The 25701-nt window shown below is 35.9% G+C and overlaps 2 protein-coding genes across 9 annotated transcripts; one reads left to right on the top strand and one right to left on the bottom strand.

Annotated features, from left to right (window-relative positions):
- Window positions 1–441: 441 nt before the first annotated feature.
- Window positions 442–18311, bottom strand: LOC149803685 (inward rectifier potassium channel 2-like). 6 transcript variants are annotated; one of them, XM_089953464.1, is made up of 4 exons: window positions 18004–18311; window positions 15814–15980; window positions 7380–7531; window positions 442–1712 (listed from the first exon to the last, which is right to left on the bottom strand). In XM_089953464.1, exons 3-4 carry the CDS (start codon window positions 7455–7457, stop codon window positions 669–671), a joined length of 1122 nt encoding a protein of 373 aa, XP_089809590.1. In that variant the 5' UTR covers window positions 7458–7531; window positions 15814–15980; window positions 18004–18311; the 3' UTR covers window positions 442–668. The 6 variants fall into 6 exon arrangements, with proteins under 6 accessions (XP_089809590.1, XP_089809592.1, XP_089809593.1 ...); XM_089953466.1 differs by lacking the exon at window positions 18004–18311 and adding an exon at window positions 16765–16918; XM_089953467.1 differs by lacking the exon at window positions 15814–15980.
- A 253-nt stretch (window positions 18312–18564) lies between these two features.
- LOC149803684 (ATP-sensitive inward rectifier potassium channel 12-like) lies at window positions 18565–25426 on the top strand. 3 transcript variants are annotated; one of them, XM_089953461.1, is made up of 3 exons: window positions 18565–18781; window positions 21306–22856; window positions 24483–25426. In XM_089953461.1, the coding sequence occupies exons 2-3, from the start codon at window positions 21672–21674 to the stop codon at window positions 24519–24521; spliced, it is 1224 nt and encodes a 407-aa protein (XP_089809587.1). In that variant the 5' UTR covers window positions 18565–18781; window positions 21306–21671; the 3' UTR covers window positions 24522–25426. The 3 variants fall into 3 exon arrangements, with proteins under 3 accessions (XP_089809587.1, XP_089809588.1, XP_089809589.1); XM_089953462.1 differs by lacking the exon at window positions 18565–18781 and adding an exon at window positions 18797–18965; XM_089953463.1 differs by lacking the exon at window positions 18565–18781 and adding an exon at window positions 18998–19252.
- Window positions 25427–25701: the final 275 nt, after the last annotated feature.

The raw sequence follows: 25701 nt of genomic DNA, 5'->3' as shown, positions 1-25701 counted from the left end.
TAGCCGCATCTATAATGTTTGTTCAAACATTAAGAAATATTGTACAGAGGTTTTGTTCATTAAGGTCTTTTAAACCAGTTTTGATTTATTTTGTGGCAAACTCAATGATTTATGTCTGAAGCAGCAACGGCTGATGACATCGCGACGAGAGTGTCTCGTCTGTAATGCAGGCATGACAAAAATGACGTGTAATTCTCAGTTTTGAGAACAGATCGTCAAACGTCAAACAATATTGCAGTAAAGATAGAGTTATAAACCAAAAAAAAGGTTTTATTTGTCTAGAACCATATCAGTCTTTGCAACTTGGAATTAAAAGTACTTCTCAAAACGAATTCAAAGAATAGAAATTCGTATATAAAAATGTTCATACATCATTCTTCAAGCGATTTAGAAAAATGTTGGAAGAAGACACCTATAATGTTCTTTAAAATTATGCAACAATTTGAAACAACTATTTAATCATCAGAAATAGAGAAACATAGTGACAGACATATGACATCGAAAGCATCGGGTTACAGAATGAATAGAATATTACAGAAATTGAAGGTTTCATTAATATAACTTTCATTAATATAACAGAAAGCACAATGTGGTATTCCAAAAAATACCCGATTCCAGACGAAACAAATATTAAGAGTTCTTCCCATGACTTATATAAGAGCTATCTTTTAATCCGTTTCAAAAAGTTGTGTCCAATTTGGATCGTTCTCCATCAGATGGAAGTCTTTGTGATCAATGACATGGTACGATTTCTGATCATTGTTGTGAATATACGTAGGAACTAAGTCCCGAAATTTCTTCCCGAGCTCTATTTCTTGCGGCTTATACGATGTTCGGACTTGCAAATTTTGTCCTGTTGACTCAATGATTCCTTCAAGGGTGATGACAAGTTCTGACCCGTCATCGAACAATCTGTTCACGAATTTTCTTGGATTGTTCGCAATCACACAGTACATCACAGCGGGCCAAAAGAGATTAATGTAATCACCGCCGTTCTCCGAGGTGAACTCCAGAGAAGTTTCGTTCAGAATTTCTTGACTTTCATTACCCTCAATCGTTTCACGTTCCATGAGGACCCCATATCCCCTGACGGACACCAAGTTGCACTGACGCATGTTTCCAACCCTAACCATCAAGCATATTTCACCATCGTAAGTTCCAACACAAAGCTTGCTGCTAAACAGAACCGTCTTTCCACATCTTCTAGCGAGTTGAAGTTTTGCCACAACTAGTCCGGCGATGACACACTGAACGCCGATTCCCAATATGAACTGGAGGAAGACAAACAAAACAGCCATCCCACATTCTGTTGTGATATGGCGAAATCCATATCCAATAGTGTGCTGAGTTTCCAAAGAGAACAAAAAAGCTGCAGTAAATGACCCAACCTGTGCAATGCATCTCTTGGATCCCGTATAATTATCCCCAATGTCACCGTGAACCAGGGCGATGATGTAATATATGATAGCAAAAGCCGTCCATGTAACCAAAAAGCCAAATGAAAAGATGACAAACATCCATCGCCATTTGAGTTGCAGTACTGTGGTAAGAATGTTCTTCCAGTAACGTCGTCTCTTGAAGAAGGATATCTGCTGAAGCCCGATCTGCACCTTTCCATCCTTACTAATGATCCGGTAGGGAGCGTTTTCGTCCTTTTTCCCGGGAGTAAACCTAGGAAGTTCTAATTGTGATAAGAATGAGTTCCTGACAACCTGGAAAAAAAAGTGCTCTAGACGTAAGATGTGATTGGCATGAATATTGTAATTTCAAATTCATCATTTATTACTAAAAAAGGAAAGGGTTAAAAGCAGTAATGTAGATAAAAATTCTCTATCATTTTGCTTTGTCTTCCGGTTTCCTTCACTATTTATCGATGCTAACTCAGTATTCCCCACAAAACACAATAAATGATTTTATTCTAGCGCAAACAGAAGAAGACAAATCCAGAGTTAAAAGAAAACATTATTAAGAGCACGCAGTAGCTGTTCAGAGTCAACCACTGGAATAGTGAAAATTGACACAGAAGTTAAATTACATACTTCACAGATGTTTTGTCTTTAAAAATGGAATTGCTTTGATTATATCTAAATACATTAGTTTCAAAAATGCCAAAGGAATTAAGCAGATCACAGACAATATAAAGAAAAAAGCCTCATAAATTGTTCTGAACTGTTTTTGTTGTTGGTGGTGTTATATGTATACGTCGGAAAAGCATTGTTCTGCCAACGCTACTTTTAGGAGTGTCTATTCGTTCAATAAAGTCGATAAGGAAGAGAGACACCATATTTATGGCCAGAATGTCCTCAATGATAAAGTTAGCAATCTTGATTTTTTTTATATATATCTATCTATATATACTTAGAAGACATTACATAATCTTTCTTTCTATTTTCTCTGTCTATTGTGTATCTAGCGATAGGCTCGTAAAACCATTACCTTGTTGATCTAAATCATAAAGATCAAAAGAAGCATACAATGTACCAAGAAGATGGCCTGAATCGTCATCACTGACTCCTACAGGATTTGTGCTGCTAAGCCATTTTCGATATATATATATATATATATATATATATATATATATATATATATATATATATATATATGGAATATCGATCTATTTTTAAAGTCGTATCTTATTTCCCAGTATTTGTTATAGTACTTTCTGTTTTCACAGTTACAGTCTAATTTCATATCTGTTTTCACATTTCCATTCTATTCTCGTATTTGATTTCACATTTCCATTTTATTTTCATATCTGATTTCATATTTCCAGTCTATTTTCATACCTGTTTTCACATTTCTTGTCTATCTTCATATGTTTTAACACTTCCAGTCTATTTTCATATGTTTTCACATTTTCAGTATAGTTTCATATTTATTGCACTGCTCGTTGTTTTCGTGATGTAATTTCGTTTTCTGTACTTTTGCAAATATCTTCCGTCAATATTTACAATAGCGGCCAGTTTTTAAAACTCAGGTATGTCTTTATCTTCCACCTGTTTTGGACATTAGCTTGTATTACTGGATCGCATCTACCACGCTCATGTAGTGTTTTAGGCGCTGTAGATCAGAGTCTTAGATGTAAAACGTCATTGTAAAGCCTTTGCTGAAGAAACAAACACTAGACCATAATGATTTAAAGAACTACCGCCCAGTTTCTAATCTCCCATTCATATAAAAAATCTTAGAAAAGGTTGCTCTATCCCGGCTTGTATCTCACCTAAATTCAAACAGTCTTTTTAGCAATGTACAATCTGCATATCGCCCTTGTCACAGTACTGAAACTACTCTTCTAAAAGTAGTTAATGACATTCTCTCTGCATTGGATAGCGGAAAGATTACAGTCCTCACCCTCCTTGATTTGTCTGCAGGATTTTACACAATAGACCATGATATATTACTTCACCGTCTCCAGCATGTATTTAGCATTCATGATACAGCCTTACTGTGGTTCAAGTCCTCTGTGGTCAACAGGACACAAATTGTATATGCAAATGGAATACACTCCAGCCCAGTTGATATATGTTGTGGTGTTCCACAGCGGTCTGTTCTTGGACCTGTTCTCTTCATTCTGTACACTCAGTCGCTCTCAAGTGTCATAGATCATCATCCATTGTCTCACCAATTGTACGCTGATGACACCCAAATATACAAATCTAACTGAAGTTGATGCTACAATCCAAGGTGTAGAGAGGTGCATTTCTGATGTGAAATCATGGATGACATGTAACAAGCTGCAGATGAATGATGATAAAACTGAGGCCATTCTGATCACAACACAAAGACTTTCTCATTCAAATCCTTTACTTCAAACAATAAATATCAGCAACACCAACATTAAATTCACACAATCACTACGAAACCTAGGTGTTACTCTGGACAGTACTCTCACATTGCACCAACATGTCATGAACATATGCAAGGCTGCATATCTTGAGCTGAGACGCATCATCTCAATTCGCAAATATCTTTCGGTTGATGCCACTAAAAGACTTGTGTGTTCATTAGTACTTTCAAGACTGGACTATTGTAACTCAGATATGACTGGTTCATCTCTATATCTGCTCCAGAAACTTCAAAAAGTTCAAAACACAGCTGCTCGGATCATACTTAGAGTACTACGATCAGAGCACACCTCCCCGCTGTTCTGTACCCTACAATGGCTATCCATTCGATCCAGAATCAAACACAAAATTTGTTCTCTGTGCTACGTTTCACTGTCGGACTCTAGTCCAACATAGCTATCCGACCTCACCCTTGTGTACAAACCAGCAAGATACTTACGCTCCACTTCTGACAATCGTATACTCATTATTCCCACTATGAAAACAAAGTCATATGGACAGCATTCTTTTGCATACCATGGCCCAGCAACATGGAATGAATTGCCCACTGAACTTAGACACAAAGACACAGTGATCACATTCAAGAGGGCTCTCAAAACTCACTTATTTCGACTGCAAGAACAAACTTAAAGACCTAATAATGTTTCCTACCTTAAATGTTCTCAGCATGTTTTTTTAATGTTTTTTAATTTCATGGTGTTTGTTTTTGTAATCATATCATTATGTTTTTTTATCTTATAGGTGTTGTGTAATGTTGTAAAGCGCTTAGAGCTTCTAAAGATTAGGCGCTATACAATGTCCTCATTATTATTATTAGCATTATTATTATTCAAGGAAAGGTGAGGAATACTAATTTTATTTGATGGCGTTTTGTAGAAACACACAGGTTGCTATGTGTGTCCCTGCTGGCAGTGTGTCCTGTACAAATGCAATCGTACGCACGAGTACTCATCACATTAATATGTGCGTATAACATAACTATTTGGCATGATCGTTCTGAATCAGAATCGTGGCTATAATTACATCCTACACGTTTATTAATGTGTTGCGTAATATTATAATATATTATTGTAGGCCTTATTGAGGACTTGACCTTATTCAGGTGTAATAGTTCTTTCTCCGAACTAAGGTGAACTACATTCGTAACAGAAATTTAACTCACCCAGTCACATTATCATGATACCAGGCCGACCAGTCTTAACACTAACCTCTTAATGCTGAGCGCCAAGCGAGGCAGCTGTTAGTACCATTTTTGTAAGTCATTGGTATGACTAGGCCGGGGATCGAACCCACGACCTCCCGCATCCGAGGCGTACGCACTAACCACTAGGCCACCGGAGCAGTCAGAGAGAATGAAGGAACATTAGCGTAATTTGATGCAAAAATGACATTACATAATGGGATGAAGTAAAAGGCACAAGAGCCGAAGGAGTCACGTAATATGTAAGTAATTTCACACGTGTGTAAGAAATTAATAATTATTTAATAAATGCTGAATAAATTGCATTGCGGTTTATATGTCTCTCAACTATTCAATTCCGAATAATCAATTAGTTTTGTCATTATCGTGCCTTTGTTTCTCGATTATTCACAGACCTGTATTATATTTAGATCAGTGCACGAGTTTTCACAGCGGGATACAGAAATCGATAAAGGCAAATTGCATGAAATTAATCAGAAGGACGTTGTTTTTGTTGTTTTGGGGGTTAACGCTATTTTTTAGCGCAATATATGCTGTATGTATAATTGGGGGAGGAAGAAACCAGACAAACCCCGCTAAAAACCACCGTCCCACGGGAAGCTGTTGGCAAGCTTTCTCACATACCCACTTTGATCGCGCCGAGACTCGAATCCACGCGGACAAGGGTGCGCTGGCAATGAACGACAAAGGAGAGCGCTTTAAACCACTCGACTACCAGGAGACCCTAGTTCAATGGTAATAAATGGAAGAAAGGAATGATAAAATACAATTTAAAAAGGGAATTCATGTGTAACTATGCAAATTATGGGGAAATAACTATTACAATGATCTAATTTATTATATCGGTGCAAAAAAATATTCAGTCACGGTGTACAGCGAAACATATATTTTTTAATCTTGCAAATTACTTTTACTTGGTTCTTTTACATGCGTGTGTGACCATATAAATATTCAGTTATATATAGAAAGACAGAAAAGAAATATTATCTAAACTTACTTAATCTACACTTTCAGATGATGACCTGCTCTTGCGAGAAGGAGCCTTTGGAACAAAACAAAAATTAAAAGTCGGATACGATTCATAAAGTATGTAGTTCCACCAAGAAAATGTCGCTAGACACAAACCATACCTCGTTGTAAAGACGATCGTATTTCTTCACGACGATCATCAGCGGAAATATGACCCAAAACTTCTGGGGTTTTGAGCACTTCACTCGCTGAACTGTCTACCCATGTATATTTTCTGAATTTTCCCCTTTCTCTTCTCTCGACCACTTCGCCTATATTCTTAAAGAGGGAAGTTTTCATCTCTTAGCGTCGTATTTTGTTGTTTTTTTTCGGACAAGAGTGAGAAATCAGACACATTTCCTTGAGTCTGTCAAAATCTTTTGGCAAAAATTAGAATATATCTTACTTTAAAATCGCTCATCTGAATGACTCCAAAACGATCTAACATTCTTAACTTTAATGAAATTTAATTTTTTGTCGGGTCCAAAATTATGGGTAGTGCCTCGAAACGATAAGAAAAATACAAAGACAGCAACCTACAACAACAAAGATAAACTTACAGAGAAAACAATAATTTTCGGATGGAATCAATAAATTTCCGGGAAAAAAGGAAAGAATTTTCTTGAAAAAATAGTATACATCTCTCGCTCTCTCTCTCAATGAAATGCACATGATACAATCAGCGGGAATAATTAAGTACTTATACATTTAGTGCTTGGTGATTTTGTTTCGGTTTAACGCCAATTTTCAGCACACGATAGGCAGGTAATACATGGAGTCCAGTATAACTGGCGGAGGAAGAACCAGAGAAAGTCCCAGTAAGAACCACCAACTCACGGGATTACTTGGCAAGCTTTCTCACATACCCACCCGAGCCATTGTTTCCAAAGCAAGCAGTTTGCAACAAATCCATGATACACAAAAAGGGATCAAAATCTAGAAGGACGCTGTTTTTATCGTATCGTATATATATATATATATATATATATATATATATATATATATATATATATATATATATATATATATATATATATATATAATTTCCTTACCGTGGACCCTTTACCCATGTCTAATTCATGGTACATGAAAACCTTACGATTCCCTTGCGATGGATCCTATCTACCTGTTTTATTCATGAAATACACGTACTTCTTGCATTATTCATTGTCAACGAATACAAAACCTATGTTTTTAACGCAACGTAAGCACGATTAAAGTCGACCAAGATGATGGATGATGACAAATTGCTTTAAATCAAAAGGAAACTAGAGTAATATGTAAATTATCAGCTGACAAAAACATTGTTAAAAACAATGACTTACAAATATTAAAATTACGTCAAACACAATCCCTTCCCACACCTCCATCACGTACATAGGATCGGACCAATATGATTCCATCTATATGTTTCTGACGAAGAGGCAAACAACTGACGTCAGAAGGACGGTTTATCGATCCATGCCCCTCTTTTTACCTATAGTAATAAAATAAAATAAACTGATTGGAGGCTAACAATGGGATCAGAACGACAGAGAAATGGAGGAAACAGACGTCCAGACAGATATATAGATAAATGAACAGACGGACTTAAGAATTAATTGAATGGTCCTTTCCTTAACGGTTTGGTCGCTGAAAATTGATTGATTGATAGTTCGATACACAAAATGATGAACTGGTTGTTTTGGGGGATAGCTGACGGAAAAAATGTTCGCTTAATCGATTGATCAGTTTATTTATTGATTCAGTGTTACATGAATATAAGGAATTTTTTTCTATAATAAACACTAAATGGACCACAAAAACGTGTCTTTGATAGACAGGTCTCTCTGCATGCCGGTTTTAGATAAGATACCGATTACTGTCCTATATGAGCAGGTGCCCGTTACATGAAGGTCTTCCATAAAGTATGTCACGCTGTCTATATATACAGACATCAAGATCAACATATATTTTTTATTCAGGAAAACCTTTACTTGTCACACGGAATTTCTGTTAAGAAATATTAGTTTTGATAAATTACTTCGCTTGCTGTCAACATTAACGCAAATAGTTTCCATGCATTTGCACTTAAGTAGAAGGGGCTTCTGTTTGTGAACAAACTATCATTTGATTTTCCTAACCATCTTGTTGTATTTGTAGTACTTTTTCCGACAACAAGTTTTCACTCAAATCATGTCTACTAAAAATCTATGTCACATTTCATGGCGAAATGCATAATCAGATAGAGGGTGAACAGAAAGATGCATAGAAGTAAAGACGTACGAATGTACCAAGATATTATGGATTGGTTGATTGACTTTCTTATGACAAAAGAAAGAAACACCCCTTTAAAAATGCAGTCAAAATGTGTTATAAACTTTCTATTCGAATACGTACAGAATAAATAATACAACAAAAGAACTTAGCATTAAAAATCTGATCACGTCTGTTTCGTCTGTTTCTTTATGATAATATAAAAATGCGGTTTCAAAGTCAAATAGGACAAAGACATTGACCACCTAGCATACAATCTTATGTCACTTGTTTAGGGTCGAATAAAAGGTAACACAAGAAAGAGTGAAAACAATAAGCTTTGAAAAATACAATAATTTATTTCCCTGGAAAAATTCTGTAAAAATGAGAGAAAAAATATGAACTTACGGTGTTATTGAATCAAATCCAAAAATAATCAGAGAATAAAATTTTAGTAGTCTTAATAACAAAATGTTCTACTGATTTCACGTTCGAATCCCGACGAAGAATCCAAGATGGAAGACGATGACTTATGCTGCATTCTTTAGTGTTGAAGTCTACAGTTCCTTGTAGAAATAGGAATTATCACTCCGGTTTCTGATAGCTGAATAAATTTTTTATTAAAAAAAAACTGTCCTTGTTCCACAATATTACATGAGCACACGTATTTTCCAGAAAAATAACAGAACTAATCCTTTTGAATCCAAGTAATTTGAAACAACTCCAAACCAAGTAATCTGAAATAACTCCAAACAGCACAACATACAACTAACAGTTTAACAGCCCATCTTCTACTGAGATTAATTCTCCAAAACATGGGTTATATGGTCTTTCTTAAACGTAAACAATCATCTTCTGGAAGTTTAAAGAAGCAAATACTTGTTACAGATCACGTTTACCCTGTGTGACCCTGACGAAATGCAATCATTTAAAAAAAAAATTGTTTATATCTTAAAGACAAAGTCCCATCATTACCTTGGAAAGAACCAATCATTTTAAAATAAAATAAAACTTGTTTCCGAATATTGCTACAAATTTTGAAACAAGGTCAGGATTTAGACCAATACCTGGTGTTCATGAACTAACAGTCAAGGTCAAACTATTTTCTAAAAAAAGTATCATCTCTAGTGAATAAATTTACATTCCAAAATAAAACTGACAAACAATTAAATTGAAATAAATATATATTAAATCAGATATAATTAAATCAAATATACATAACAACAATATCATATGACGTGTAAGCATCCTCGGCGACGTTTCGGCGTTTATTACTCTAAAGTTATAGACTATTCCTATCTCGTTCACTCATTTTAAACGAAACAATCACGGCTCATCTGACTGGTACACTGCTATCTACACTACATTTGTAACGTGGTGAACAACTGAAGATACTATACAATAGATACATAAGTACATAAAGGACTACCATGTTTGTAAAGTAGTCATAATACATAGTACTAATGTTATCAAACTATCTCTTTTCTTTCTACTGTTTGTATGCACTATTTCAAAAATGAGGTCTCACCTAGGTCTTGTTGAAAACGACAAAGGTATTCGTCTCAAGGCACTGAAAACATATTTTGACAGACCTCCTCGCATTTGCATAGCTTATTGGAAGCCTAGAGGCACAGAAGACATGCTTTCAGATCAGATGTTGTCCATACTACAAAATTTTTCTCTTCTTCTCTTTTCTTTTGTAGTGATGAATGATTGCAAACGTCTTGAAGCTGCCTCACTGGTGTCAGATTTCTTTTCTTTATTCTTCTCAGCAAGGAATCAACACCACCTACCACCCCCATCTTACCACCACCTATCACTGACTTACAGTCATATTTTTATAAACGTGTTCCTGTCTCCTAAAAGATCTTTTCATTTTCTTCTTGGGTGGCGATAATTTACATCACGGTAACCTCACAGGGGCAAGAATGAATACATGCTTTTCACGTTAACAAGGAACAGTAGAGAAAAGAACCTTCTGTGGGTCTTTGCAATCTGATTAAAATAATAATATCCGACATAACGAAGATTTAACGGACATCAATACGAAGTCATGTTGTATTGACTTTTCGATTTGCTAATCAAATTACAGCTTTCACAGTCGTGAAATTGAAAAACTTTATGCTTAACACGAAATGCATTGCTTATTCTGACTGGCTACTAAAAATAAGTGGACGGGGTAATTGAAAATTCTCCCCAACATGAATGTTTATCAATGCCTCTCATATCTCCTTATCATAAGCTGAATTCGATTTCAATCAAATTATCGGTCTATCCATTTTCGAACCTTTTACTTTCTTGCAGTTTTAGATGGGAAAAGTTAGTATTCCTGACGCCTTTGGAAAACAACAATCTTTCGTAATTTTATCGTCGATGTAATCTGGATTTAAAGAAATGAAGGATAATAACCAATCAGAAGTAGCCTCTCATTATTTCGACTAGGTGATTGACAATGCATTTATCCTCAGTTTCCTTAATTTTGTTAGTTTATGTAGATACAACCATGATACGATTGCTTTTCGAGACATATGTCTTACATTATATAAAACACTCCAGTTTCTAAACTTCCTTTCCAATAAAAACAAATAACCCAGATTAAAGAGTTTTGACATGGGACCTAGGATAGGGGCCGAGTAAACGGAATGTATTCACCAAACCAGAATTATGATAAAGCTACCAATCGAGAAAAGGTTTTACATCGAGAAAATGTCAGATACCCTCACTAGAGCATTTTCCCAATTTAAATTTTTAAACAGCACGTGCAGATTCTAATTTTGCTTCGAAACATCTACTCGCATTTGTCTTTAATTGTGCTACAAATCCCTTCCTCTTCATTCCAACCCCAATATCGAGATCCATTGCTCAGAATACTGCACAATAATGTAGGCTTATACGACGTTCTTATGCGTTGGCACAAAGATCATATGTGGTTATATAGGTAACTTCAAAAAGCCCTTTTACACTAAATTTACATTATAAAGACAAAGATAGAATAGCAAGTAAAAGTACTTTAAAGGCCGGGGTCAGAAAAGTTTAAACTCCAAGTGGAAAGCGATTAAACTTATATTGCTTGAGGGGCGATGCTCCAGGGTAGACAGTGATTGTAATTGTATACTAAGTATGAAATCTGACATTACTCCATCAGATTCCTCTGCTCCACGGAGATAGGCTATGGAGCTGTATTATGATCTATAACTGGTTCAATAGAAAATGAACAATATTTGTAATCTTTTTTCAATAAATGTAGATTTTGGAGATAAGATATATGTGCTAACAACGGAAAAGAAAACTAGTTAGGATTTACAGATATAGTTTGTGCCGAAGCATCTGCTCAGTTCTTTCAAAAACGTTAATGTTATCTGTCACGTTGTTGGGAAAAATGTGCTGATGCTTAACACATATTTTCTTATAGTTAATTATTACTTAAGAGCACCTAGGGTAATGTCAATATGTATTATGTGAGAATATGACTTTTGACCGATTTTGGACACAATGAAACTGTATAACTGTTGTTTAACCAACGCGCAACGACCCGTTCAAGGTAAAATTCAAAAGGAATCCATGACCAGGTAGAGACGCATTTGTTTGTTTTGCACTTAGAAATGTAACGAACTGGCTTGGAAGTAATCTTGGGCTTTTGGGGACCGGAAACCCTAGTGTAACAGGTAAGTGTTAAATTACCCCATGGCAGTTTTCAAAGAGACCAGACCATATCCAATCGAAACTGAGAGATTCAAATCTAGGCCGTAGTCTCAATAAGCAATTTGTCCAGACAACGTCCATTTTACCGTCAGTACATGTGCGAACGTTGCCAGACATGGATCGTAGACAAGCTGGGAGGCATTAGACTGTACTCCGAATTTGCGCTTGTTAAACGGCGGGAAGGAATTTTAGGTAAATTATAGTTTGGATTGGCGGACAAAGGTTTCTTGAGGTAACATATCTTCGCTCGAATTTGTCTCACTTTCATAACTAGGTGTTGTAAGATAAATACATTATTTTTGTACATGTGAATTATTAGAACTGGAATCTTCCGTGTATATCTGAATCATCAGCATATCGTAACGTAGTGTATAGCGAATTATTAACATGAAAGATTAACGTATGTAGGCTGCAGGGTTGTGTAATTTGCTGTGCTGCTTCGTGATGCATGACAGGGTGTATTACTAAATTGTGTTAGAACTAGTACTTGCTTTATTAGTATATTAATATAGAGATTGTGAATTATGCAGAGTTAGTCATTGTTGGAACTGAACACGTATGATTAGGTATGTGTATATTTGTATGCTTTTTGTAATTCGTAGGGTAGGAAATGCATGATTGTTGTTGATGGTGATAGTTTACTATATCGGGAAGTTAACAGTTCAGGATGTGCATGCATGTATTAGAAGTCGCTGGTACAATTGGTATTGTTATATCACAATTATTATAGAACAAAGCGTGCATGGAATATTTAGATGCGAGTGTGTGAGTTGACCTGATAATGTATTTGCCGTTATTCTGATGAAAGGTCTGTGTAGAATGGTTAATTCTCCTGAGATTAGAGCAGGAGACACGAGTATATCCATCTTCTAACTCCAGAGGAATCATTCCGTGTGGGTGTGAGAGGCAACACGTTGAGAACACGTCGGAGGTTTATTGTGACGTCAGCAGCTTGTGTGGAAGAGTAGTACCGGAAGGAAACGTGGAAGAGAATACCGGAAGTGTGGGAAGGACGGATCCGGAAGTGCCAAGAGAGCACGGAATCAAGGGTACCGGAAGTACCAAAAGAGAAATAAGAGGCGGATAGAAGCGTAACAGAATCCATCTACACTGAAGGAAACTATCTCATTTAAGACCTTAAATTCATGATTAAATAGCAAATGGAAATTGTGAATAGGTCATTGTATTTGTTCGAAAGAAATTGCGATTGAGAAATTTGTCAATGAAATAGCTGAATACATTTTATATATTTTATTAAATTGTTATACTTTTCACCTTGAGTTATTCATACACCTTGACCGTCAATATTGCTGACTGGGGGCTCGGTGCTATTTAAACTTTAATTGTCCACCTTCTCCTGCTATTGATTTTATTTACTTTTGCTGGTAAGTCTACATGCAGATCCACGCATGTTCCCTGTGATTTTCCTCGACAACTTTGGCGAACCTAAACAACACTGCAGTTTCAGAATATTCGGTCTGTAAGTGACGTTTAAATTACAATTATGATGAAGGGATTGATGTGCGATTGAAGAGAATTCATCTCAATAAATATCTTATAGGAAAGTAAGATTATCTTTGTGGTGCTTAATTTGGAATTTGCGAATCCGATATTGTGGATGTCACTGTAATGTACTCGGTGAGCAACCTTGTCTCTTTCATAATCCAGAGGCCCTACTTCTAACGCAAATTTTATTTCAAACATATCAAAGGATGTTGTAGCCTGGGCTGTTTCAAATATGTTACAAACGCAAGAGCGCACGAAGGCATCACTCAGTGTGCACGAATAACGCCAACAAATGATGGTATGTGATGACTTAAAGGAGACTTTCATAGCTAATGTCTGAATACAATAGCATAAAACGGAAAAAGGTCGCGACTTAAAATGCAGCATGCGGTACCAATCCTAATTAATTGTATGTAGTGGTCTATTTGACTCTTGTGGCATAGAGTCAAAATCTCTTGATATTCTCTTGATATCAATTCTCTTGATATTTCTTTAAGATTTGGTGCCTGTTTAATAGTTATAAACGCAGCGACCAACAATGTCTATAAAAGCCCATACAAACACCGTTACAGACACGGAATTTCGTCAGTATACAGTTACAGATTCATTTTCCGTGAAGAAATACAGCTAATCACAACGCTGTCTGCATCGAATGAAAGCAACGTGTCGCGAAATTTGAGATTGGTCTTGTTATGAACTAAGCTCAAACTAAATAGGTGTAATTAGGAAACTTTGAAAATGTTTCCATGAGGGGAGGGATCAAGGATAGGGTAATTGAGAACAGATAAGTCGTAGAGACCTACTGCCTTATGACATATCTCCTAGTTTCCTTTTGTTTTAAAATCAGTGTTTGTGTTTACCAAATTATTAATGTAACCTTGAATTAAAAACAAAAGTGGCATATCTGTTACGGGGGAAGATATGTCTATTATTGCTGAAACGTCCCCAATTAAAGCTATCAACTTCGTTCTGAGATAGGTTAACCAGTTCTTGTAAGTGTCATATCTATGACATTTCCTTATGTATTGTTGGGTTTATGTCTAGATTTGGATCATATCTTCTTCTATCGCAACAAGCAAATAATAGCAATTGATAGCTTCGGCTTTTCGTTGGAAATAAGAGTATATAATTAGGGGTGTAACTCTGTCAGATCAAGATTTATAATGTAGACAATTGACCTATTCGAGGTCTTGTCAAAATCAAAATTCAAACGGATTTATTGTGCATACATGAAAGTGTGTGGGTCCAAAACTCAGCTAAAAGATATTACAATCGGAATACCTCAGACTTTTTTCCGTCAAGTAGAGTTCTTCCCTCAAAAAGAACAGGAAACCTCGTATGTAATTTGTTGCCATTGAGAACCATATTATGTACAACTTTCGTTCACATGGAAAATATAGCAGCAAAAAAGAGCCAAAGTCACAATCAGAATATTGTTGACCTTTGCTGCTATAACAAATACGGTGAACTCATTCGCATGTGAATCATCAAACACATCAAATTGATGTGCATTCATACAACCACTTCTGAAATTATTTTACGACCTGACTGAAATAGCAGAGAGATGTTCCAATCAAAGATGACGTAGAAAACTAATCATCAAAGTCAACTGAGGTCTCATCAATGTCAAGTTTGCTTTAATTCAATAACAAGAAAGGAGTTACTGCGCAGAAATGAAACTGGATGGGTTTGATAACTAGAAATATAAATACATTAAAAATGACGTCATGCTGACAATCGATCAAAGATCTTATCAATACCGAATATGCTGGCTAAGGTAGTTATAGACGGACGAACGGGGGGACAGACAAAGAAACAGAAAGGCCCAAATTTAATATTCTTTGTTTCGGGCTAAAAGGTGGGGAACAATAAAAGTGTTCCACGGGATCTGGCCAACTTGTAAACTTCGCTTGTAAACTGCGCATTATATGGAAGTCAAAAACGGAGCAACAATATTTTAATATTGTTCACAGTATTAGAACGTGTGTTCCTAGATTATCGGTAAATCTACACCACCTTTTGCCGATGTCAATGACAATCTGTAGGAAATTTTTTTACAAAATATCGCACAAATTAATGGAACTAATAAATCGGACGTACATTGTACAAAAATGTCAAAATCAGGCCCAAAGATACCCGTAAAAATGACACGGATGCATATATTCTGATACTATGATTATTGTTGCCACCAGAAAAGCGATATATGTACACAATCTGCTATGGCATGCGTGTTAAAACCACTTTTACCTCCATCCCAACTTCTTTATATTCTTTGCTACGGCAAGAAATATTTTGAAATGGTACATTTATACATACCCAAGGCTGCGAGTTGCCCATTCCTGAAAGCAAATATGAGCGTTGCTTGAAGCCGAAATTCCCCGTCTATACGTTCCCTGTCACTCATTAACGTGTGCGAAGTGCTAGGTCAACTTGTGCAAGGCTCGGAGGAACATTGCTACAAGTTTACTTGTGGGGCGTGTCGTCTGCAAACCAGAATATGTCAGCATAATAGACAGAGGTTATTTCCTCCAGGCTTAAAACGATATATGAGATAGTTCTCTGTACTGTACAAGATATGTTCATGTGTGTTGTGTCTGTAAATAAGATCTTCAATAATAATCTCAAACGGAAGTAGCAACAATTTTATTTCCAGTCAGGTTTAATTCCCTTTAGGACGGTGTCTGCCGTCTCTTTGGGTCACCCTGATTCTTGACGTTATTTAAAGGAAAGGCATTTGTCACATGCTGGTATTGTGAGATAGGACTATAAATAATTGGTTAATTCCGCATTAATATTGGTTATTTACACAATTATCCATGTATCAATACACAGATATGTCTTGAAATCATTCCATTTTAAAGGGGATTATGTTTCCAATACCTTTGCTTAGGAAGATGACCCAAAAGATGGCTGACAGGGATTTAAGGAGAAGTAATTATAAAAGTCTATTACATCATGAGCAAAATACCTACAGAGCATTTTCCGCTCTCGCCTAAAATTGTGCAAGTATGGGCTATTTGCATTTAATAGTGCTTTGCCTCTGGATCCCCAGTAGGTGCCAGGGCAGCTTCTATACCCTATGCCACTTAAAATCCAATCTAGCTTCCAGTATCAAAAACTGAAACCATGACTGAACGTCAGACAGTAGCAACATTGCCAACGAAAGAGGAAGATGAAAAATAAAAGGGAAGAGAAGATAAAGAAGGCTATAGTACTGAGGTGGAATACAACTATAGCGACAAAGAAGAAAAATATATATTGTCTTACTTGCAGTTAACGCAGGTATCACACAGTGCCATTAATTTTCCACTTTTAGGCATTTCGATCACATGAGATGATATGGGTTCATCAGGAAGCTTACACGTGTAACCACTATCTGATAAGGTGATGTTGATGTAAACACAGTAGGAAGAGTGGTACTTGACTAAGAAATCCAGTGATGTTGATGTAAACACAATAGGCAGAGTGGTACTTGACTAAGAAATCCAGAAAATGATTGATCATGTTTTGAGTAAAGACCAACAGTGGCCTACTTTCCTTTCTGATAGTTTTCAACCGTACTATGTCACGAACAGTCCAGTGAAACACCAAGAAGATCACGCCCTCATTATCTTAGATACTCTATAAATTTACTTTTTGACGCATTAGTAATAATGAACATGCTTCATACATACCATAATATAACATTGCATATGTACTAAAACAAAACCTAGAAAATATTTATGAACGTTCAAGTTAAGGTAGTTTTTGTTTAATGTCGGTGTATATCTTACAATACAATATACTGAACTTTACTACCGCCTGATGGAAGCAATAATAATTTAATTAAAATTCATAACAACTCATACACAATAAAAATTTCAAACATACATTGTAAGCAATACATACAGAACACATTAGCACATATATGTACATGACTTGACTGACTATCTATCTATCTATCTATCTATCTATCTATCTATATATATATATATATATATATATATATATATATATATATATATATATATATATATATATATATATATATTCAAGCCACTCAAAGCACCTTCACAAAAGGGATCAGGAGTAATAAACTTGTCAATTTATTATTATTATTATTATTTTAAAAATTAAACAAGAGACTTTTTAAAATTTACCTCATATTAAAACAACAAATTTAAGTTTACAATTCTTCTCAGTCTTATATATGAAGATATTCTGATTTTACTTGCATTTACCTGTAGTCCCTATAGATTATGTATGGTTTTTCTTGTATGTATCTGCAGATTATCTATGTTTGACTTGTCTTTACATGTTTTACTTTTATTTACCTGTCACAACAGATTATGTAGATTTTACTTATATTTACCTGTAGTCACTACAGAGTATTATATTTTACATGTATTTACCTGTAGTCACTACAGATTATGTATACTTTACTTGTTTTTACCTGTAGTCACTAGAGATTATGCATATGGAAAAGTGCATGCGATTCACATATTTCAAGCTTAAAATCGTACATACCTATGAGAAATCCAAATATTCCAACTATATGAACCTGATGAGTGGTACTCTTGTGCTTATTTCTCTCAGTGAAGAACAACAACATTACGGTGAACGTTTCTTCATCCTCTGATTAATGGTCGTAACACAACAATGGCGAAGACAGTGTGCACTTGGGCATCACGGTGCTGTTACGGTCATTAATCACGGGTGAAGTCATTATGTACATGCAGTTAACGGGACATGAACCAAAATGTAATTTTCTCATTCATGAATGCAGTCCTTACTTCACATTAAATGTAGAACTGAAGAATTGTGTTTAATAAATTCTAGAATTGTACAATGAAGTATACATTGAGGACAAGACATAACTGTCCAAAGGCAATAATCCCTGTCATCGCAATTCTGCTGAATAGTATATTTTTGCCTTAGGCCAGAACTTGAAGGGCTCTTTTCGGTAATAACAAACAATTTAATGTCAAAGGCATTTTCTATACGGTAGGTAAAAATTATATCCAAGTGCTTAATTGTTGTCTGTCATTTGCAGTGCCGTCCGACACTGATTAATTACGAAAAGGATTGTCGTAAATTGCTTTGTTACATAATTACCCCCAAAAGGTGGCACTGCAAACGACTGTTTACTACGTGTCACCACATGTTATGGTCCTGTTTTTCCGTGACTGAAAAAGTGGTGTTTATAGCAATTGTCACGCATATGGGAGTACGAGTGATACTACTAGAGCACGACTGGTACGACGAGTTGCGATCACGGCCAGATTTTGCGGGTGACAAAGTACATGTAAGTTTTTAAACGTTACGCTGCGCATGTTGCCATACTGTTTTTTTGTAATTTTGCCACTATTTTGCAAGTGTATTATATGTCAACGCTGATGTTTAGGAAACGACGACAAAGTTTATGAATATAAAGGGCTAATCGGAGATGCTGAAGTAAGACGGGTTCACAGAAAATGAGCAGATTAAAGGTCAGTATTGATAAGCGATTCGCCACACTTTGTCGAATTCGTTGATATTTCATTTCCAAAGTCAATGTAAGTCTCTTCAAAGGAGGAGGGGCGATTTTACAGAGTCATTAATAATCATTCCGTACGTCAGAACATTTCAGCCAAAGGTGGCCTCTTTAAGCTGTTGAAGCTGGCAATTTTTTTCCTTTTTCCTCTTTCGGAAACGTGCAATTTCACAAGCATGAATATAAATTCATCTCCCAGTGTACGACATATAATCCAACAACATGTACTCCGGAATTATGGTGGTATGTGTATATTATTAATTTGTGTGCTTTAAAGAGTTTTGTTGAAAATGCGTTTTCGAAATGTGAATAACCTTCTCCGATATTTTTCACTGATTCAGTAATATTTTATATCTGCTAATTTGAGACGTTTTGGGAAATTCATGAATTCTTTCTTATGATAACGCATAGTAGTGAATAAAAGCAGCGAAAGTCGGCAAGTATATATGCGGGACAAAAAATTCTCAAAACAAATATGCAGTTATATATTTTTCTCTTGTATATTGGTAGGCAACGTCATTAAATATTTATTGTCTTCGGGCTTTTAGTTGCTCGTAGGCGTATAACGGCTTGTTTTGTGTTAGATTATCTTGCCTTCCATAATTTTCTGCATTTCATCAATAAAATACTGTATCTATATTTTCAAAATGTCAATAAAAAGCATCCTCGGTCATTTCCGTCAAGCTGAGATAAAAACTCCGGTTGTAATTCTCCGCCAATATGAACTACATTCGGAACTAATTTTGTGAACATGGAACAAAAATAATTTGGAATGAGATAAACAAGCCGAAAAAGAAACCTTGGATGTAATTCCTAACCACTGAGAACTATCTTCTGAACTATTTGCATTCACATAGAACAATATGGCGGCGGAAGGAGACAAAGTTATATTCGGGACGATCTCATCTTTGCTGGCGCAACATATGTGATGCGCTCCTCCTTAGGCGGATCGCAAAATACATCAAAAATTAGTGTGTATTCATACAAATACTTCCAAGGTTATTTCAAGACACGATGGAAATGGACAAGTAAGATTGCAACCTTGTGTTAAGTTCAAAGAAGGTAACTCTATCGCTGATATCCCGATTCGCGTAGTGGTTTGTTGCGTTTCAATAAAGAGAAGCTATGTCCTCTTTCTTTAAAAGAAAAGTTAATGTCATTAAGACGAAAATTATAATCTCTTTCATTAAGATGAAATTTTTATGAATTTGAATGACCATTGGAAATCTATCACCAAATTTTCATAAATAGCTTTATAAATAATTGATATGATTAAATCCTTAAAAAGACTTGATCCCTTCGAGGAGATGGGTCTATATAAATAGTCGACTTTTTTGTATTCACTAGTAAATCATGCTCATGTTGTCTTGCTCACACATTTTCATATCATATGTTTGTTTTGTTTTGTTTCTGTTTCTGTTTTTAATTGTACGATATTTACATTTTTGTTCTTACAGCAGTAAACATGGAAGATTAGGACAAAAAGCAGTAAATGTGGTCAGTTTTGGCTAGCAGTAGGTGTGGCCAGCTTTTCCCTATACTCAAAGAGTTGAATGACATCATTCACGTATTCAAGCAAAACATTTAACATTTTAATGATGAAATCCCCATACAGCTAAATGTCTGCACGTCCTAGTTGCCACTACTTTGATCGATTGTGGTTAAATCCTGCTTAGTTATTTTTCTATTGATCCAGAGTTTAGCTCAAGAACAGACTTAGAATCTTCAAATCAAATTCTAACAACAATAAGATAGGGAACTTGTATGACCTATCTTTAAATGAAAGTCACTCTCCCAACCGCTTGGGACATGCGTCATTTGGATTAAATTCCGAAACCCATAACCACCACATAGTCTGGTTGTGGACGAAACTTCTGAAGTTCTATCAACGTTAATAACCTTTCGATTTTAGCTTGCCTACACCATATCGCGGGAGGACTATTGATACATAACCATAAAATATTGGTCGTCGTTTTGTTTGTCCTCGTGGTCCTCTTCTTCAACTTGAATGAATGACACCAATATTTGAGCCATGTCTTCCATGCTATTTATTTAATTGTAATGAAAATGTATCCAAGAGTCTCACGAACAATGGTGTAGACTGCCCGACCTTTCTCAACGCTACATTACTGTGTTTAGCTTTTGCCCTTAAGACCATATGACCAAACTAGTGGCTTGTCTGTCAAGAAAGATATGCCCCTATATTGTGATGGAAGGCATTCTGTTGCGCAGATATGTGTGAAATCCTTGATAGTGAATGAAGACCATGCTAAAAGTAAACGTTGTTTCATTGCAGGAAGATGCGTCTGCCTGTAAGAAGAGATGATATTAAAGTATATAATGCCCAAATATCTTGACTGTGATGCACATACGCTTTTCAAGAGAACTTTTTACAGTTAGAAGTCCAAATGGATCGTTTCAAAATGGAAATAATATTCCTAGGTTTTGAATCGTAATAAGCAATAATATTTCGAAGACGACTAACGGAAACGTTGGCATGTATATTTATTGAAGAAAAATCAAGGAGTTCATTCATATATAGAGGATAAATAATTTAGCAATATGTTACAAATATGATACTTTCTGCTTGTATGTATATGGATAAACTGTAAAGAAGGAAATTTCTGCTCATTTATTATGTAACAGAAAGACAGAGTTAATAATGGCGCGAAAATTGTCTGTTGCAAACTTCTTTAGATACATTCTGGAGTCTCCTGAGAACAAACCAAGACTAGTTGAAAAGAATGGAGACACGAATGTCAGATACATCAATATGGACGACCCATCCTCCTGTTGCTACCCGAATGTTTTTATAAATTTGGTAGTAATGAGAAAGCGGTGGTTATTTCTTCTGTTTTCCCTAGGATTTATATCAAGCTGGGTTCTTTTTGCCTTCGGATATTACGTGATCTCTGATGCAAATGGGGACATACCTACAGAAAACACAGCAGAAGATTTGAACTCTACGCATGCGCTCTGCATTCAGAATTCACAAGACTTCGAGTCTATTTTGCTTTTTTCAATGGAGACCCAAGCCACCATAGGCTATGGTAGTCGTTACGTAAATGAAAATTGTTCCCCAACAATCATGCTTGTCATGATTCAATCTATATTTGGTTGTCTTCTACAATCTATTCTAACTGGTGTTCTACTTTTTAAATTTCAAAAACCAAGCAAGCGCAAGTATACAATGATATTTAGCAAATTCGCATGCATTTATGAGGAAAACAAAAAATACTACATCGAGGTTCGCATCTTAAACATGCAAAGATCTAGCTTGCTGGACATTAGATTGTCAGGACTATGCGTGTTTGATAAGGATCAAATACACAACAAAATGCCACCCCATTTTCGATATCACTTGGAGTTCAACCCGTGCCACGGAGCATCCAGACTTTTCTTCCAGCCGACCACATTCCGCCATCTTATAGACCATTCTAGTCCATTCTGGGATTTGTGTAAGCGCGATATAGAGACGATGAAGTACGAGATCATCCTGATGCTAGAAGGACTTGACGAAATTGCGGGGAACTTCATTCAGGCTCGAACGTCCTACCTCAGTAGTGAGGTCAAATGGGGTTATCGCTTTAGACCAATGACAGTCACTCAGAAAAATCAGATGTTGTGTCTGAATTACAACAATTTCTCCGAGACCGTCCCAACGCTGGATATGCCTGACAAGAGCGCTTCGATGGACAACAGGAAAATTTCGACCATGTCCCAAGGAGATTCCGCTTATGGAGGAGAGAACGATACGTTTCATTCGGTTCTGGAGGTATACCAGTCAGACCGAAGAATGGGAGTGATCCACCAGTACTTCGAGGAAGACGAGACTATCTACAGTGGTGTAAGTGAATATGCTACTGCTAATACTAATAGTACTAATACCCAGTACTACTTCTATTAGTGCTGATAATATTGATGATAATAAATAAGTCTCGTAAGAAATTATCCAATATGAATTGACTCATAATTCAGAGTTAAATAAATTATATTTTACACTATAAATGCCAGAAGAGAGCGGGAAAGGAGCGGAGGTGGGGGAGGGTAATGGAAAATGATGCTTGTATTTACAGTTCAGTGAGGTACCATCATTCCAATATTGAAATCCTTTTGCTGCAGTCTATATACATAATTTAATTAAAGTACTGGTGAATTTACTATGTTGTTGATTTTCTGCAAAGAAATATCAATGCCTTAAATGTTATCAGATTTACAAGCGTCGATGCTCATTCATTAACACTGATGTTTTGTCTCTGTAACTCTAAGTATATATTATAAAGCAAAGAATAAGTATCTGTCCGTCCACATTGAACTAATCTAATTAAAGTTCATACTATAGCTATTATAAGTCGAATTACTCTCTGGTGCTTCTTATAACGCATTATATTATGTTTCGCTTTAATTAAAGCAATTTTGACCCACTACGCACACAATAAAACACACAAATATGTGTGTGCATGTGCGTGCATGCGTTTTAAGAAAAATGTTATCATTAACGTCGTTTTCATTATTATAACTATCATCATCGTCTCACTCGTTTACAGTGTTTGGAGATTGTGATACTTTCCTGTCCGTCCGTTACACCTTTAACAATGGACGATAAACGCATACACGCACGTAGACACACACACACACACACACACACACTATATATATATATATATATATATATATATATATATATATATATATATATATATATATATATATGGCACATATTTACTACAATTACAGAAATAGGAGAAGGACAACGATACTGGCCCCTGTTTTCTTTATCATGAATCAAGTTTTCTGTTCTTAATCTGAGTGAAGTGTCGTTTATTTCAAAGCTGACGCGGGAGTTTATCTAATACTTACACGGGCTACGGGAGTTTCACTAATACTTACATGAGCTACGGGAGTTTAACTAATACTTATACGGGAATAAGGGAGTTTACTAAAGAAAATACCTATACGGACTACGAACTAAGGGACTTTTTATTAATGAAAATGCGTTCACGGGCTGTGGAGTAAGGGAGTTCAGTTCAGGACAGGTGGCGGCTGGTAATGAAAACTTTTTTATATCATCAAAAGGCTGTATGAACAAAGTTCTAGTTTGAGGTGCAAAGCCCAAATCAGATACTATTTTTGCTATGAATTTTACTTTGTTCGGGTCAAAATTACAAAATATCTGTTGTCGGTTGTAAAACTTGAGTTTCTTGCTTAGAAACGTTTAGAGAATATTGGTGATGAAGACGGAAACAGTTTCAAAGTAAAAATCGAGCAATAGTGTTATCTTCAAACTTGGGTTCTTATGTGGAGTGGTGTGGGATTGGGTGGATATCTTTTCACAATTAACACACCGTATATACTTTAGATGGCCAAATCTCAACCGCCACCAGCATCACCACATTCCAGTAAAGCTTAAATACTTCACCATCACGCAAGATTAAATAGTTTTGTTTGTGTAACTTTCCTCTCTTCTTTTCAGTCTCCAGGAAGGGTTTCGATTGATGAATCCGTCCGATAACATAATATCATGTGAAACTCCAGCCAATTAGATATATTTCCTATTTCGTGACTGTGTTAGCAGATTCTCCATTTGCTGCAAAGACCAGAAATAATACGAAGATATGCGGACTGTGTTTCTCCTGCCCAAGATGACAATAAATTTCGTGTATAACACTGTTTCTGAAATCGAAAGTGTCCTTGATAGAGGAGTGAGTATTTTTCCCCAGTGGCTGTTCACTTCTGCCCCGTTGAGCGTCCTCGTAAAAGGCATTTAGCATGTTTGTTACTATCTTCGAAGGATGGAGATGCTGCATACGCTTGGTTATTTTGTAATTACGTTCTCAGTTCGAAGAGAGATTTTAAAATGCTTGCGATGAAAAGTTAAAGTGTAGCTTTTATGCTTCAGTTACTAAAGAAATTAAGACTACAAGAAAACAACTATGCAGTACAGTTGTAAATTATATGACAAACAACGCTGCAATACCATTATAAGATATGAGAAAACTACGCTGCTACACCGTTCTAACATGCAAGAAGACAAAGATATGTGACAAGACGCTGATGCGGAAACCTTGTGATTTGTCTCTGATGCATAATTTAATGCACGAAACGAAATAACTATGCCTAGTAACCTTTAAATAGTCGATTCTCGACAATATGACATAAGTGGGATACGAGGATATGTCATATGTGGGATATGTGGATATGTCATATGTGGAGTACGAGGATATTTCATGTGTGGGATATGGGGATATGACATGTGGGATACGAGGATATGTTATATGTGGGATATGGGGATATGTCGTATGTGGGATATGAGGTTATGTCATATGTGGGATTTCCAATATGACTAAAAGTATAAGAGGAATGCGATAATGTACAAAGTTTATGCATCTGATAAATAAAGATTTCATATCTGTGAAATTGCTTTCATTAAAACCTGAAGTTACTTCGTATTTTGCTAGACACTGCAAGACGTACACCCATAAGGTATTTTCGAGTTTCAAAAACAAACTGTTGGCAAACGAAATTCTGCCGGCAGTGTTATTTAAAGAATATTAAAGATCATCAATTCTTCAAACTCTGTTACCTCTACCATCACCTGCAATGTAGTTTATTTTACTAAACAAGCCCTAAAAATGTTCGAAATATTCACAAAAACAGTTTCAGAAATTGGATTAATACTGCCAGTAATAATA

This window comes from Sinohyriopsis cumingii, chromosome 3 (genome assembly GCF_028554795.1).
Source record: "Sinohyriopsis cumingii isolate HCF-2022 chromosome 3, ASM2855479v2, whole genome shotgun sequence".
In the NCBI taxonomy this organism is placed as follows: domain Eukaryota; kingdom Metazoa; phylum Mollusca; class Bivalvia; order Unionida; family Unionidae; genus Sinohyriopsis; species Sinohyriopsis cumingii.
Note: the sequence above shows the minus strand (reverse complement) of the source record. Positions and strands in the feature narration are given on the sequence as shown.